At 32.7% G+C, this 15,295-nt stretch overlaps 1 protein-coding gene across 2 annotated transcripts; it reads right to left on the bottom strand.

The window, feature by feature from the left end:
* Positions 1 to 207: 207 nt before the first annotated feature.
* On the bottom strand, positions 208 to 4,476 carry LOC130996931 (aspartyl protease family protein 1-like). 2 transcript variants are annotated; one of them, XM_057922208.1, is made up of 11 exons: positions 4,223 to 4,405; positions 3,778 to 4,008; positions 2,744 to 2,879; positions 2,327 to 2,562; positions 1,941 to 2,168; positions 1,705 to 1,840; positions 1,521 to 1,594; positions 1,339 to 1,438; positions 1,173 to 1,230; positions 853 to 924; positions 208 to 763 (listed from the first exon to the last, which is right to left on the bottom strand). In XM_057922208.1, the coding sequence occupies exons 2-11, from the start codon at positions 3,891 to 3,893 to the stop codon at positions 504 to 506; spliced, it is 1,416 nt and encodes a 471-aa protein (XP_057778191.1). In that variant the 5' UTR covers positions 3,894 to 4,008; positions 4,223 to 4,405; the 3' UTR covers positions 208 to 503. The 2 variants fall into 2 exon arrangements, with proteins under 2 accessions (XP_057778191.1, XP_057778190.1); XM_057922207.1 differs by having other exon boundaries at positions 3,778 to 4,476.
* Between the last annotated feature and the right edge of the window lie 10,819 nt (positions 4,477 to 15,295).

The raw sequence follows: 15,295 nt of genomic DNA, 5'->3' as shown, positions 1-15,295 counted from the left end.
TATGTAATATTATATAATAATTCAATTATAAGCTCATCATGTTAAGTAAGAGGCTACACCTACACGTATAGATCGCATGCTCCTGGATAGTATAATCAAATTTATAAACTTAGGGCATTATTACCATACATCCCAATAAATGGATATTTATTGGTAGTATAAACCAATCCACCAAAAAGTAATGCATACTGTCATAACAAAGCAAAATGTAAACATAATAATAACTTTCAACAAATGTAATAATATTATACAAGAATATTCGAATAGATACAAATAGTGAAAGGAAAACCCAAAATGCTCTATGAGCGTCCCAGAATCCAATTCCATCCACATGTGTAATTATTGAAGTCCAATCCCTTTTCTATATACATAAGTATATCAGATCATTTCATGTAATTATCAAAGAACAAATAATTGACAAAAATCTTCCAAACTAATTAACCCTGTGGTATATATTTGTCAACAGAATACTCAAAAAGGGACTGTTACCTCGTTGGCAAATCTCATGAAGAAAGAATGAGGAATTGATAGAAAAATAGAGAAGCAGCCACCATCAGAAGTCCGTTAGCGATGGAACTGAGTCGAGCAGCTCCACTTCCAACAGGCAGCCCTGCTGGCTGTGGTGGCGGTGGAGATGGTGCAGAAGAACGATTCGTGCTCCCAGGTGTGGCCTCCGGGTCTAAAATGGAAGGCGCGGGAGCATCACTCGTTTTGTTGCCTTTGTTTACAGGTAAGGTGTTCGATCCACTAGCAGTAACATAGCCTGATATCAGCAGCCGAGTGCTTATTAAATCGAGCTCGTGGCTGTAGAAATAGATGCATAATATAGCGAGAATGATAAACCAAACTTACAGTTGGATTCTGACCACCCCAAGATCATCTCCTCGCGATCAAAGACTATGTTGTAGCCAGTCATGAAATTTTCTAGGAGTATTTTAAAAAATTCATAGAGTTCGTCAGCAAAAATGAGACAGTATTAATGTCAGAAGAAACAGACTGATGACCCAAAAGATGCTTTCATATAGATGGCTAATAGGTTCAAGAATCTAAAAATCGTTTAAACAGAATATAGATGCTTTGTTAATTCTTCTGTGTCACTTGAGGCATAAATTCTTGGTTTAAAACGAAGAGATAAATGCAAATCAGCAAGTAAACTAATCCAATATACTTACGTCCAATGATGTTAATATCCTCGCTTTTGACGATAGCCAAACAATATGCATATCCACCCTGAATATGAATCAGAGTTTTTAGCACATTCTTTGACAGTAAATTTCATAAATTAATTTTCCTCAAAAAAATTTCATAAATTAATATAATCTACTGAAGATTTCACACCTGCCGTGGAATCACAATAGTTGGCATAGTGACAAAAAATAGGTCTCCGCCTTTAAACGTGATGTTCAAGTCCGGAGTATAGTAGCTATCTTGAGTTTTACTGCAGGCAATGGAAATAATGAAGCGAGGACGACCCAAAATCAAACATACAGTGGCCCAAGAAGTTGACTAAATCAACTGACCTGAGTGAATAGCAGTAGTCGAAGATAATCTTCCTCTCAGGTTGGTAACGTGGTTCAGTTACTTGAGAATCAAACTGCAAAGGAAGAAATTATTTCATGACTTGCTAAAAAAAAAGAGAGGATTAATCGAAAGATGGTTGTATCATATATATATATATATATATATATATATATATATACTTACACCCTCTGCGATAACAGAATAAGCTGGGTCGTTCAAGTATGTGAAGGAGGTGCCAGAGTCGAAGATTGCTGTGAACTCGACCTTGCTTGAATTTCCCCCCACAACTATATTTGTCACGGTCACATTATAGCTGGGACTGCAGACAAGAAGCAGAAATTGATTGCAAGTATTAGACTTAGGAGCTGAAAATAGGATAAATCAATGCATGTTTTGCACAAACAAATTCAACTGCTCACTGTGATGATTCAACGTTGATAGGCGTTGTTTTTTGATTGGGAGTTCCTTTATCGCCAAAAGCAATTCTTCCAACTCCATCACGCCCTCCAAAACACATCGAGAAAGAATTTGCTGCGAGCCCTTTGTTGGCTAAGATGCTAGGGACCGATATATTGTCCATACCAAGTCCGAATAGACCATTGATAGCAGCACCATCAAGAAAATCACCGGTTTGAATTATTCCACATCTGAAACGAGGACACATGCTAAAGCTTTAATACGAAATAACTGTGAAAAATAAAACAGTCCCAGGAGACCAAAAGTGAGCATTTACATATTATTTAGTCTCAATTTAAGGAAATATTTTGAGTTATGAGCGAGTCTACCGAAAAAAGGAAACACATACCCTAATGTAATTGGGGCACTAACAGGTTTTTGAGGACTTTCATATGTTCCCAAGTGCAAAACATCATCTACTAATATCCCTGTACTTGAAGTATTGCTGGAAAGGTACACTTCTTGATAAGCACAGGCTTTACGCCTCAGCGCACATCCTCTTGTCCTTCCACACATAGTGCTATTGCAGGGAACGGGTAAGCTAGTTGACGATACATTAGGGTTGTATATGCTTAGCTCTACAGTCTGTTTTCATTAAAATAAAATCAATAATGAGCAGAGATATGCATGCAAATCAAGAAAACGAGAAGTATGAGGCGTGGTGCTGTGAGGTTGGCTAGTTGAATAACATCACAACTTCTATGGAAGTAGGTTTTGAATACGATAATGTTGATGTAGATATTTCTGAAGTCTTGGAATGACATACCTTCCCTGAAGTCGAGTTCAAGCTACGTACACAATCCGTACAGTCGCATGGTAACCAAAATAGGTCGCTCCCCGTGTCGAGTGCCACAAGAAAGGACACGGGCGGGGTACCCACAGAAACAAGTGAATAGTGCAAACTGCAAATACACAAAACAATAATAATTAAGAAAGAGATGCAACTACTGTTTACATTCACTTTTTAAGGTACTTTATAGAAGGAAATACCTAAGACACCAAACCCTTTAAGACAGGGAAAATTAAGAAAAGATAAAAAAAAAAAGCACATAATTTTATCACTGGAGCTATCATTGTAATTCTCTTAAAAATGACAAGTAATATGAACTCTATAGAACAAAGATGCAGTTCAACTACTTGAACTATACATCATTAATTTACTCTCCTAAATATGATATAATTATAAGAAAGTAATTATAGTTTGTTGAGTCAACCAGTTTTCAAGAGAGAACTGTAGCTCAACTACTAAGCATCCAAAGAATAAAATAGGTGTTTTTGGAAGTTTCTTGTTAAGCTCACCATGCCTTGTCTCTCCTCACCACTACATACTATTAGTTGTGCAGAAGCCTTCATATCTCTAGACAATAAGAACACAGTTTAACTTAGCTAATAGAGCATGAAATTGGTTTCTAAGTCATCAATACTCAAAATCTCCAAGAAAACGTGAGTTACCCCAGAAGCCATTGAAGAATGAAGCAAAAATCACAAAAGCTTATCAAAGACAAACTTGTAAGTGCACAAGCGAATTTGGGGACCAACAAAAGATGCTACTTATAAAACAGTTGATTCGTGAATCTAGTGAAAGTGAAGGGCGTGTCTAAACTATACTTTATCGTATCCTTCCATTTTCACCCAATTTGTGACATTCCTTCAAAATCTCAACCACCTCTCTTTTAGGGGCAGATAGTAGCAGTAGCAATTCAAACAATTAGCCCTCCCTCATAAACCAGTAGAAATTAATCGAATTAAGACCATAATCGAGCAGATAAATAATGAAGTGGAGAAATTGACAGCACGTACAATCCGAGAGAGGAGAGGCGGTAAGTCTCGTTGGAGCCGAAGAAGGTGAGGTAGGGGCTGGAGGCCGGGGTGGTGGCGAGGCGGCGGGCTTTGGAGAGATGGTCGCGGTGGGCCATGGCGGCGAAGTAGTCGAGACTGTCCTTCTCCGGCAGCCCCCTGACGTCGAGGAAATCCTTAACGGTATCGGAATAGCGGTGGTGGACATCGAAGCCGAAGAGGCCGTAGGCATCGCTGCCCCCAAAATTAATCCAGCACACAAACAGAATCAGCAAAAAATCCTTAAAAAACATGGTTAAATTACTTGGTGGTAGAGCAAGTGCAATGAGGAATTAAAACCCTGGCCCAATCGGAGAAGCGGAGAGTGGGGATGAGAATGAGCAAATCCTCAACAGTTATATATACGGGATGGAGAGTGATTGATTGGAGAGAGGGAGCCGTATTGTACCTCGGGAGAGAGAGAGAGAAATGGTCAAGTCAAATACAGAGAGGAGAAGAGGAAGAAGAAAACGCGGCCATCATCATCATCACCATCATCATAATGTATTTAGTAGCATGAATCGAGAAAATAGGAAATTGATGGAAAAAGAAAGTCGACGGCAACACGACTATCTTCATGCTTAGTTTAAAACAGTTGGTAGAATTGTAGGCGTGGCGGAGATGTGGCAGTTGTTTGTGGGGCCCGCCGCAGCTGCCGCTATATTCACAACCAAGAACCTTCCTTTGCTGCAATTTTCTACTTCAAATTTGCTTCCGCCACTTACACTTACACTTATTCTTTTTTTCTTTTTTGGTGTCAAATCCACTAATTTACATTATATGTGGATACTTTCCAAAAATAGTTTAATAAATTATATGTGGATACATTATATGTGCATCGAAAAAGGTTAATATGGATATTGTAAAGTTTTTCTCTGCTATTTGGATAAAATTTGATCGGATAAAAAAGTTAAATATTTTAATAAATTTTGTTCAACTTTAGAAAATATTTTATTAATTTTATTTTTTTAGCCACATTATAATTTTATTTTTAAGTTCTTAACAATTTTTAAAATTTTTATTTTCTTTTTGTAGCTTTTGTATTTTAAAAATAATAAAAATTAAAAAAGTTATTAAAAAAAGACAATGTAGAAAAAATAATAAAATTAACTAAATCTTTTTTTATTTTGAACCAAACATTTTAAATAAATTTATTTTTTAAAGTATTTAACTATATTTTGTCCAAATAGCATTATTGTATTGTAAAACCCTATCAAAAGTTACTACTCCATCCCTAAAAAAAAAGTTACTACTCCATTTATCATTTTTTTTATACTCGATTAAACACGAGTAATCAGTGACTTGTTTTTAAGTAACTTAAAATTAACAATATGAACTTTATGTAAATATGTATTAGTATAAATACTGATAAATTATCTATTTTGTGTGTTTATTTGTATTTTTGCATTGTGATGAACATTTACGGTTAGATTTATATCAGCATGTTTGGCGAGCGCTGTCGTAATTTTTCCCTCATGTGTAATATAGCCTTGATTTTTTTAAGTTTTTATATGTCTTTTTAGATTTCATGATATATTTTTATTTCAATTTGCAGTAAAGAGTTTAGTGTATTAACTGGGAATATAAAGAAGACAATAATAGAACATTTAAAAGGTCTTTAAACTTTTGGTGAATATAGATAATCAATTTATGAATTCGAATCTTACAATCTTTGGATACATGAATACACGAATATATTTGTTGCTCACATAGTTTAAATGTATAATGAAATATAGTTTTAGCAATAAATAGCTTTTATATACTATATATTTTTGCTCTTAATTAACTTTTCTTTTGGATTTCAAAGCTTGGCCGGTGCTTGTTTTTATTTTACAACTTTCAACATTTCATTTCCGGACTGATCGTTGTGTTTTCCCAATTTTAGTTTTCATACTTAACTTTTGATTTATTTTTCTTAAAACATTTTATTTTCCTTTCACATGTGTCACATGTGTGTCGATGTCACGTTTATCACTATATATAGTCTATAAAAGCTTGACTTTCTCGTTCTTGTTAATTGACTAGACGTTAAACTATAATTGACATTCACCCTCTTAAGTTTACGCGTTTCGACTTCTAATTCGGACCCTCGTCACCTATCATTTGTTATCTTGATTTGTTTCTCTATTTAAGGAGCGTTTATTTAACATAATTAATTTAAAATATATAACTAAATGTTATTAGTTTAAAATTAGTATTTTATAAATCCTATCCTTTTAATAAAGATATGAATCATATGCAAAACTAACTCAAATGATAAAAATGATTAAAGACATTGATATATTCTAAAGTTGTAAATTCATCTTAATAAATAAGGAATTAATTTTATTATTTTTATGCACTAAAATTAATCCTAAGAAGTAAAGGGTCCTAAAATAATTTTAAGTTCTTTATCAAAATTGCTTGTCTTTTTAAAGGTCGGCACCTTTCCACCTATTTGTACTTGATTCCGACTTCTTGTTTGAAACTTAATTTATTGAGTATAAATGTACAAGGTAGCTCGATCCAATCCTAAATCATGTTTAAACTTATGGGTTAAATAACAAATACACTTATAATGTTTATAACAAGAAAATAAATAGGTCTCTAACGTTATGTTTTATGCAACTAGATTCTTAACGTTTACAAATTGAGATAAATAGATCTTTAACGTTTATATATAAATTGGGATAAATAAGTCACTTCATTTACCGACTGTGAATGCCATTAGGGACCTATTTGCCTAATTTGTGAACGTTAAGGACCTATTTGATTTTCAATGTAAATGTTAGGGATGCTTTATTACTTAATTATTCTTTTTCTTTTTTCTAAATTCTTAATGTACCTTGAATTTAAACGTAATTTGTGCCTTCATTGAAGATAATTTATGTATAAAGGATTATATTACCATGTCATATACTATAAAATACGATTAGTTATTCCAATTTTTCTCTTATTCGGGATCTTATGAGGCGTCTTCTACATTTTCTTTTATATTTATCTTAAAATTCTCATTTTGTGCATTTTCAATTTATATATTTTTAAAAATATTAAATATCACATATATACATATATATATATATATATATATTAGAAATAATATGAAAATATATTTTAATCCTATGTCCTAAATGGCATCTCTATGTATTTTTTGTTCTTATTTATCTAAATTCTCAATTTAATCACTTTATATTTTAGATATATTTAAATCAAAATCTTGATTTGAAAAATTGTATATATGTCATGAAAATTGTATAACTTTAGTAGTATTTAGTTAAATCGATACAAATACACATAATAAATCTCTTTATGTAATTATATAATTAAGAAGCAAAAATACCTCTAATGCATTGGCTCAAATAATAAAAATTATATATCAAAGACATTGGAATATCTCAAAGTTTCAATCCCTCTTAGTAAACAAGCAATTAGTTATATTATTTGTATTCATCAACATTAATCCTAAAAAGTAAATACCATTTAGAATTCTTAAATGTTCTTCATTTAAAAATGCAACATGGGATCTCATATAAATTGATAATACATGATATTAAAAGGTTGATATATGACATTATCTTTTTTTTTTTTTTTTTTTTTACAATCATATATCATATGATCTGATTTTGGGTATAACTGGGTGTATCGTACAACCGAATTGCATCCTTATTTAGACTTTGACCCATACTCTGACTCGAATTCGTATCCTAATCTAAATCGTATAAATAATATTATTTTAGATGCGGATCAATTCGATTGTACAATGCACGCGATTGTACTCAAATTTTTATGATAATACATTATCTTACCAACAACTCATGCAGTTTACTTGGTCTTCGTCAATGCTTGTAAGTTGTAATGTGACGATAAATATAGTTAAATAGATAATCTCAACTCGGCTCTTGTCCGAAAATTTAAAAAATTTAATATAACATTTTAATTATAACCAGCTTAGTATTCGCCGAAAATTTCTGGCGGTTAGGTCCGCTTTTTGGGAATGTTTAGGCAAACTATGATTACAGTTACAGGTATTTTTAGAGATTAAAGTCAAATGATGAGAATATTTTTGCTCTCAATAATCAATATAACAAGAGGCATTCTTGTGTGTTCCATGAAGCACCGTGCTTCATGACACTAACACTTGTATTAAATGACATTAACACTAATATTAATACTATTTTGAAATGACACTAACATTATTTTATTTTACAAATGACACTATTGCATTAAATGATACTAACACTAACACTATCTTGAAATGACATTATTCTGTTTTACAAATGACACTATCATGTTATATAAATAACACTGTCGCGAAATGACACTAACACTATAACATGATAGTGTCATTTGTAAAACAAAATAGTGTTAGTGTCATCAAGCACGATGCTCCATGGAGCACACAAGAATTTGCGATATAACAATGATTATATTGTTAGTTTTGGAGGCCACAATTTGCTTATTTGTGCTGTATGTCTTATATTTTTCATACATTTGTGTTGATTACTTTGTTGCATTGAGTCCTTGAAATCATATTTAACAACTTCTTAAAAACCTTTTAATTCTTTAGCACTTGTAAATCTTGAGTTAAAAGCAAATAAAATATGAAAAATACACTAAAGGAGCGTTTATTTAGATGATAGTAAGACTAATATTTTATTTATTTTGATGGATTGAAACTTTGGAATATATCAAGGCTCATTATTTTCATCATTTAAGCTAGTTTTGTTTGATTTTTATCTTATTGAAAGAACAAAATTGGAAAAATCCTATTTTTGAGGATAAAAATACTCAATCATACATGAGGTGGTCTTGGGTACAATCAGGTGTATCGTACAACCGAGTTGCACCCTCACTTAGACTCTAACCCGCACCCTGATCCACCCTCACTTAGACTTTAATCCGCACCCTGATCCGAACCCGTATCCTAACTTGAACTATATAAATAACACTATTCTGAATATGGACCAACCCAATTGTACTCAAGTTTTTGTGATCATATATTATCAATCATCCAAAATATATCGGTGGCAAATATTTGTAGGTCAGCGAAGCACCACGTTAACTTAGCTAAATTAAACCAAGTGGCTCTTTAATCTTGGACAATTTTCAAACGACTTGGATTTATATAATATATATGCATGGGTCAAAGTCATTATCAAGTTAGCCAATTCAAACTCCTATATAGTAATATTGCATGGACTTTAATGAACAATATTCACATGGATGATCACTTACATAAGGATGAGTTCTCATGTTAATTATTCTTATTTGGTTAACTATAAATCAATTTAGTTCATATAAGCCTTGATAAACAGAGATCATCAAATCGAAATAGTACATAATTTTATTTAAAATTTTAAATTAAGCAACACATAAAATTAATCAAAAAGAAATATATATATATATATATATATATATATATATATATATATATATATATATATATATATGTTGGTGCAATGTCTAATGTGAGTTAATAAACTTGCAATGTACTCACTAAATCGATTAAGCACCTTTTGAATTAAAAAATTACCAACATACTAATTAATCATTACCTCTTTAAATTTATTGACCTTGATATTTATTACTAATTTACAAAAGTAAACTAATGTGCCCGTCTTAAAAAATGCTCTTTTATCTCATTTCAAGTGCCTTATTTTTCTTTTTGAATTGTCCCACTTTAAATGTTTTGTTTCCCTTTATGAAAAAATTAAGGGTTAATAGCCGAAAAATACACGAACTTTCACCGAATTTGTATATTGCACATGACGACCTTTAAAAATAGTCCCAGAATACACCACCTTTTAATTTTATCGCAAATTGCACCCGCATTGACTACCACCTTGATCGGTGGTGACGTGGCTGTCGAATTTTGTTGACGTGGACGATTTTTCGATGTAGTAAAACGACGTCGTTTTGTCAAACTCTTTTAAATTAAAAAAAAGGAAAAAAACGTTGTTGCCACATGAATCTGGGTCGGAGAAAAGGGGCCGCCGAATCTCAGAAATTAAGGTCGCGCGCTCTGCACCACATGAATCTGGTAGAGGGCGGAGGTCGATGAAGGAGGAGGATTTACGCAGAGCGCGAGGCGGCGGAAATCGCGGTGAAAATCATGGGGGAAGAGGGAGGGCGGCGGGACGGGGGAAGAGGGAAGGAAATCAAAGGCCAACTCCGATCAAATCAAACCCTTCCCCAAAATCCTTCAATAGATGAAATCAAGGTGGTGGAAATTGAAGCATGAGTCTGGAGGGAGGGCGGCGGAAGGAGGCGGCGCGTAATAAAGTAAGACACTTAAAATGAGACGGAGAGAATATGATATATAAGGTACTTAATCAGAAATTTGCTATACTTTCATACAGTTATATTTCCACGCGTAAATAGGTCATGACGATTCATGTCACATTATATTATTACCTTTTAATGTATCCACATATTCATAAAAAAGTATATCATATTCATGGCCTACGTACTATTATTATTATGATGATGATAATATTGATCATTCTTTTTGTAATATGAGATGCATATAACGAATTAAACTACTGAATGACGTCATATAGTAGTAGAATCATCAAAAATATTGTTAATTAATGTGGACATAGCTATTCATTAATTAATTAGTTAACGTTTTATCTTAATTGTCTGAATTAAGCTGAAGTAAATTATTTTTAACGACTTCTTCTATTTCACGTCGCAACTACATTCGCATGAAACATCGTGGTTTACTTTGGAAAGGTCATTTACTAATAATATATAGTTGACTTAATAAATATATACATATATTAAGAAACGAATGCATGCATCATGCATGTATTTTGTCCATTTCCTGTTTAAAATTTAAGACGCGTTTCACTACTTCTCCACTTTGCATTGAATTATTTTTTTCATTGTGGAATGTGTTACATTATTTATCAATGCTCATTCGATCGTTATTTTTTCAATGAAGCCCAACCCTTAGTTTCCTTTATATGCTTCCAAGGGATTTTTGTTCTTTTTTTGTTCGGCAATAAAATCTAATTTTAATAAATTCGATCATTAGTTTATTTTTTTATGAATTTCTATAGGGTAAATATCATATTAAACCTTGAATTATACCCGTTTTATCAAAAATACTCTGAAATTTTCGAAATGCCCTCTAAACCCTCAAAGTATCAAGGTTTTATCAAATACATGCCGCATTTTTTTTTCCGGCTACCATAAATATGATGTGGCTCGCCGAATGCCACAGTGTAATTTAAATTTTATTTTTTTTAATTCATGTCATTTTATATTCTCATTTTTAATCCATGTCATCCTATAAATCAAAATCCATCTTAAAAATTAGATCTGCATTCGACAGCTCCATTTCTCCCGAGCTCTAGAGCTCAATTTTACCAGCCTCGGCGGCCATGGAGACCTCGAAAGAAGTTCAATTCTCCATACTTTTGTAATCAATTCTCCAATAAATGCCACTCCGATCCATTTATTTAACAAAGTGGTTACCACAACCTATAGCTTAGAATCCCACGCCAAAATGAAGCAATTAGATTTGTTGACAAACCTACCATCACACATCATCATTGGTAATCCTCTCCAAACTCCCCATCCCAAGCATCATCTGATGCAAGTCCGTACAAGCCATGGCTCCATCTTCTCCGATTCCACCAATTCGCCACCCACCATCTCTCCACATCCACACTAGCCCTAGCTCGCCATCTTCTCCCAACTTTTTGCGGAACACCCAATTTCCCTCGTCCTCTTTCCCCCAAAACCTTAAATTTCCTTCATCGCACAATCCGCCTATCTCGGACGCCACCGACCACAATTATCCCGGAAACACCGACAACATGTCGAATTTGCAAGTAATTCCAAATGGGTTTCCGACGAATTTGACGAGCGAATCGGACGGGAGGGTTTTCATTTGGGTTTTAATTTTGGGATGGTTTTCAATATTTGGGTTTTAATTTCCAGGATGAATTTTGATATATAGAATGACATGGATTTAAAAAAGAGAATATAAAATGACATAGATTAAAAAAATAGAATTTAAATTACACTGTGGCATTCGGCGAGCCACGTCACGTTTCTGGTGGTCGAAAAAGAGATGCGGGATGTATTTGATACTTTGAGAGTTTAGAGAGCATTTCAAAAGTTCTAAGGTATTTTTGATAAAAACGAATATAGTTCAGGGTTTAATACGATATTTACCCATTTCTTTATGAATTTTGATGAGTTTACAACTTTACATAATTATAGGTCGACTTCGAATTGGGAATAAATAGATTGCTTCCTAAATTCTGGGGTAAATGTAGTTTATGCTCCATTATTTTTCGACAATTTGAAACGAAAAATGTCGATCACGATTTTTATGTACATTTATATAACCATATTTGATCAAAACTCTCAGGGTGATATTTTTTGCGTCCAACATTTCATGTGACTTTTACGTAAGAGCATTGCTAATCAGTGACATATTATCTTTTTTTATTTAAAATAAATATATTAAAAATTTTCCTATTTAACTAATGTGTACGTAGCTAGCCACAATGTGGCCGCAGAAATTTCTTATGTAAGTAGCTAGGGTTATGGTCCCTCAAAATTGGATAATCCAATATATATAACTAGCTAGGGTTATGGTCCCTCAAAACTTTGATCACTACGGTAATAATAATAGAGGTGGTCTTGGGTACACCCGGGTGTATCGTATATTCAGGTTGACCCGTATTTAGATTCTGACCCGCATCCTGATCCAAACCCACATTCTAATTCAAATCTTGTAAATCACACTATTCGGTTATACAAATGACACTGCCTGTAATTGACACTATTCTGTTATACAAATGACACTATAACATTGTAATGACACTGTGTATAATTGACACTATTCAGAAATATAAATGACACTTCTTGTAATTAACACTATAAGCTTGTAGATGACACTATAATATTTTAAATAACACTATAAGATTGAAAATGACACTCTAACATTTTAAAATGTTACAGTGTCGTCATTTATATAATTGAATAGTGTCAATTATAAGCAGTGTCATTTGTATAACTGAATAGTATCATTAACATGATTTGAATCATGATACAAGTTTGAATTAGCATGCGGGTCAGGATCTGGGTACGGGTCAACCCGGGTGTATGGTGCACCCGGGTGTACAGGAGATTATTATTATGGAATACCTAAATACTTGGAATTAAGTTCTATGAATTTGAGTATATTTCTGTTTTCATTTATGCTTTCAGATAATCCACCACAAACAGTCATGTCATGGAGTATAGTATATAATTGAGTTTTTTTAAGAACATCCAACACCAAATTCTAAAATATACAGTATATTTTTTCCTCTCCATGCACTAAGTCTTCACTACTAAATAAGCTGCTAATCTTGTACTTATATGTTGACTTTATTGCATATAGTTTATAATTATAGTTTACTTCTAAGGTCTCCCTCTGCCAGTGGCTGGTTGCTTACATTGACTCATATATGCTTTTATTTTTGTCCAACGCAGACAGCTAGTCAATGATGAAATATTAATTGGATGAAATGAAGATGTAAGTATAGTATTTGGATTATAAACGTAGACGCAGTCAAACTTCAAATTCTTTATTTCATAAAATTTTCAAACATTTCAGAATATTTCAGTAATTGTAAATTTGATCCTCTAATATCGTGTTTAAGGAAAAATATCTCGTCTACATAGCCCAAACCCAAAGTCCTTAATTGTAATGTTTTACTGAATTGTCATTTTTGAATAAGTTTGGACGCTAAAATTGTTCTTAATCATAAAAGCAGTTTATATTGTATGTTTATTATAGTTTAGAATTAGATGTTTATATTGTAATTTGAATATATTAATTCTAAGAGTTTTGTATAAATCCTGATCATATTTTAAATATTTACCCTCACAAAGAAATTCTATGATATGTCAAATGCATAAATTGTGCACAATTTTTATTGGTCAAATATGCTATATTGTGACTGACAATAGGTGAAAATTTTATCGTTACGGTTTATAGGTTTGTAGGCCTACGCCAATATTAATGGGCCAATTTTATGCTCATGAAGCAGAATATGGGCCGGAATACTTTGATTATTATTCATTGGGCTTTAAAAATGGCCCAAAGGTATCCAAAACGCTACTGGATTACAAAAAATCTAAAATTCATATAATATATAATATATAGTAATATAGAGAGGGATTCAAATGGATTTTTATTTAAAATAATAATGAAAAACCATTCTTAACTTTTCGATTATGAAGAGCTACGATAGTTGCATTATCTTGATTGATGAATGTAGCACATAATTTTTAATTTTGAAGGGAACTAAAATTTTATTTTTTTCTATTTTTTTAGTGCAATTAATTTTACACGTCAATGCAGTGTTCATAGTTCTAATTTTGAATTTTGATTTTCATTATAACCATTTATATATTATATATAAAAGTTAAACCAATTGTAAGAAAAATTCCGGTTGAAACTTTAGTAACACTACCAAAAAAAGTGCGATTACCGGCAACATTTGCCGTCGGTAATCGTGGGGCGACTGCCGAAAACACGATCACCGGCGGAGGGTTGCCGCTGGTAATTTCCTCGTCGGTGATTCGTTTACTGGCGGCAAACGACCGCCGCCGATAAATAACGGCGGCGACTCCGCTAGTGAACTTCGCCGTTGATCGATGGAACTTCGTCGGACTTTACCGGCGGCGGCCACCGTCGGTGATTAGCGGCGGCGATAATGTTGACCGAATGGCGGTGGTGCCGATCGCCGGATGTGCTGGAGTATTACCGGCGGCAGAGGCCGGCGCTAATTACTTGTCTTGAATTTATTTTATTTATTTATTTATACCCCACAAGTATTTCTATATTTATACAGTAGTGCATATGTTAGACGAACTTCCCAGTCGATCACCCATATTAGTTGTATTCTAAGTCAAGCACGCTTAACTTTGAAGTTCCTTTCGAGTGGTCACCAGTACAGAACACTCGTATTATTGATATATCTAGTACCTATTAATTCATTTAAACTCTATTTCAATATACAATATCATACATTCATAACCTTAGAATATGTCGAGATGATATCCAAGAGATGTCGTTAATTATTGATCGGTCTTGTTTCCGCACTTATTTTTATGTCGAAAAAATATTTATTAATTAATTTATTATTATTATTATTATTATTATTATTTTTTTATCAATCTAGTTTATACACCATAAGTATTTTAATTTGATAATTGTGTACGTCCTTATTTTTATGTCGAAAAAATATTTATTTATTAATTTATAATTAATATTTTTTTTATATATCAATCTAGTTTATACACCATTAATATTTTAATTTGGTAATTGTAATGTATTTTGAATTCATTTGCATACGTTGAATCCAATCACAATAAATAGGGGATGGAGAACGAGGTAAGTGCAATGTTGTTTGAAAACATGAAATAAATAGTTCAAGAAAACATAAATGTAAAAAAAAAAGTGCAAGTGTAATTTTGTTCCAAAACATGA

Source organism: Salvia miltiorrhiza, chromosome 8 (genome assembly GCF_028751815.1).
Source record: "Salvia miltiorrhiza cultivar Shanhuang (shh) chromosome 8, IMPLAD_Smil_shh, whole genome shotgun sequence".
NCBI lineage: Eukaryota > Viridiplantae > Streptophyta > Magnoliopsida > Lamiales > Lamiaceae > Salvia > Salvia miltiorrhiza.
This window is presented reverse-complemented; position numbering and strand designations above follow the sequence as displayed.

Bases quoted from the DNA above. Each gene is read 5' to 3' on its own strand.
- LOC130996931 (XM_057922207.1), bottom strand. From the start codon at position 4,067: ATGTTTTTTAAGGATTTTTTGCTGATTCTGTTTGTGTGCTGGATTAAT. The intron at 1,841-1,940 runs GTGAGCAGTTGA...TCTTGTCTGCAG, and splicing joins ATCAACGTTGAATCATCACA to TCCCAGCTATAATGTGACCG. The intron at 1,439-1,520 runs GTCAGTTGATTT...CATTGCCTGCAG, and splicing joins GACTACTGCTATTCACTCAG to TAAAACTCAAGATAGCTACT.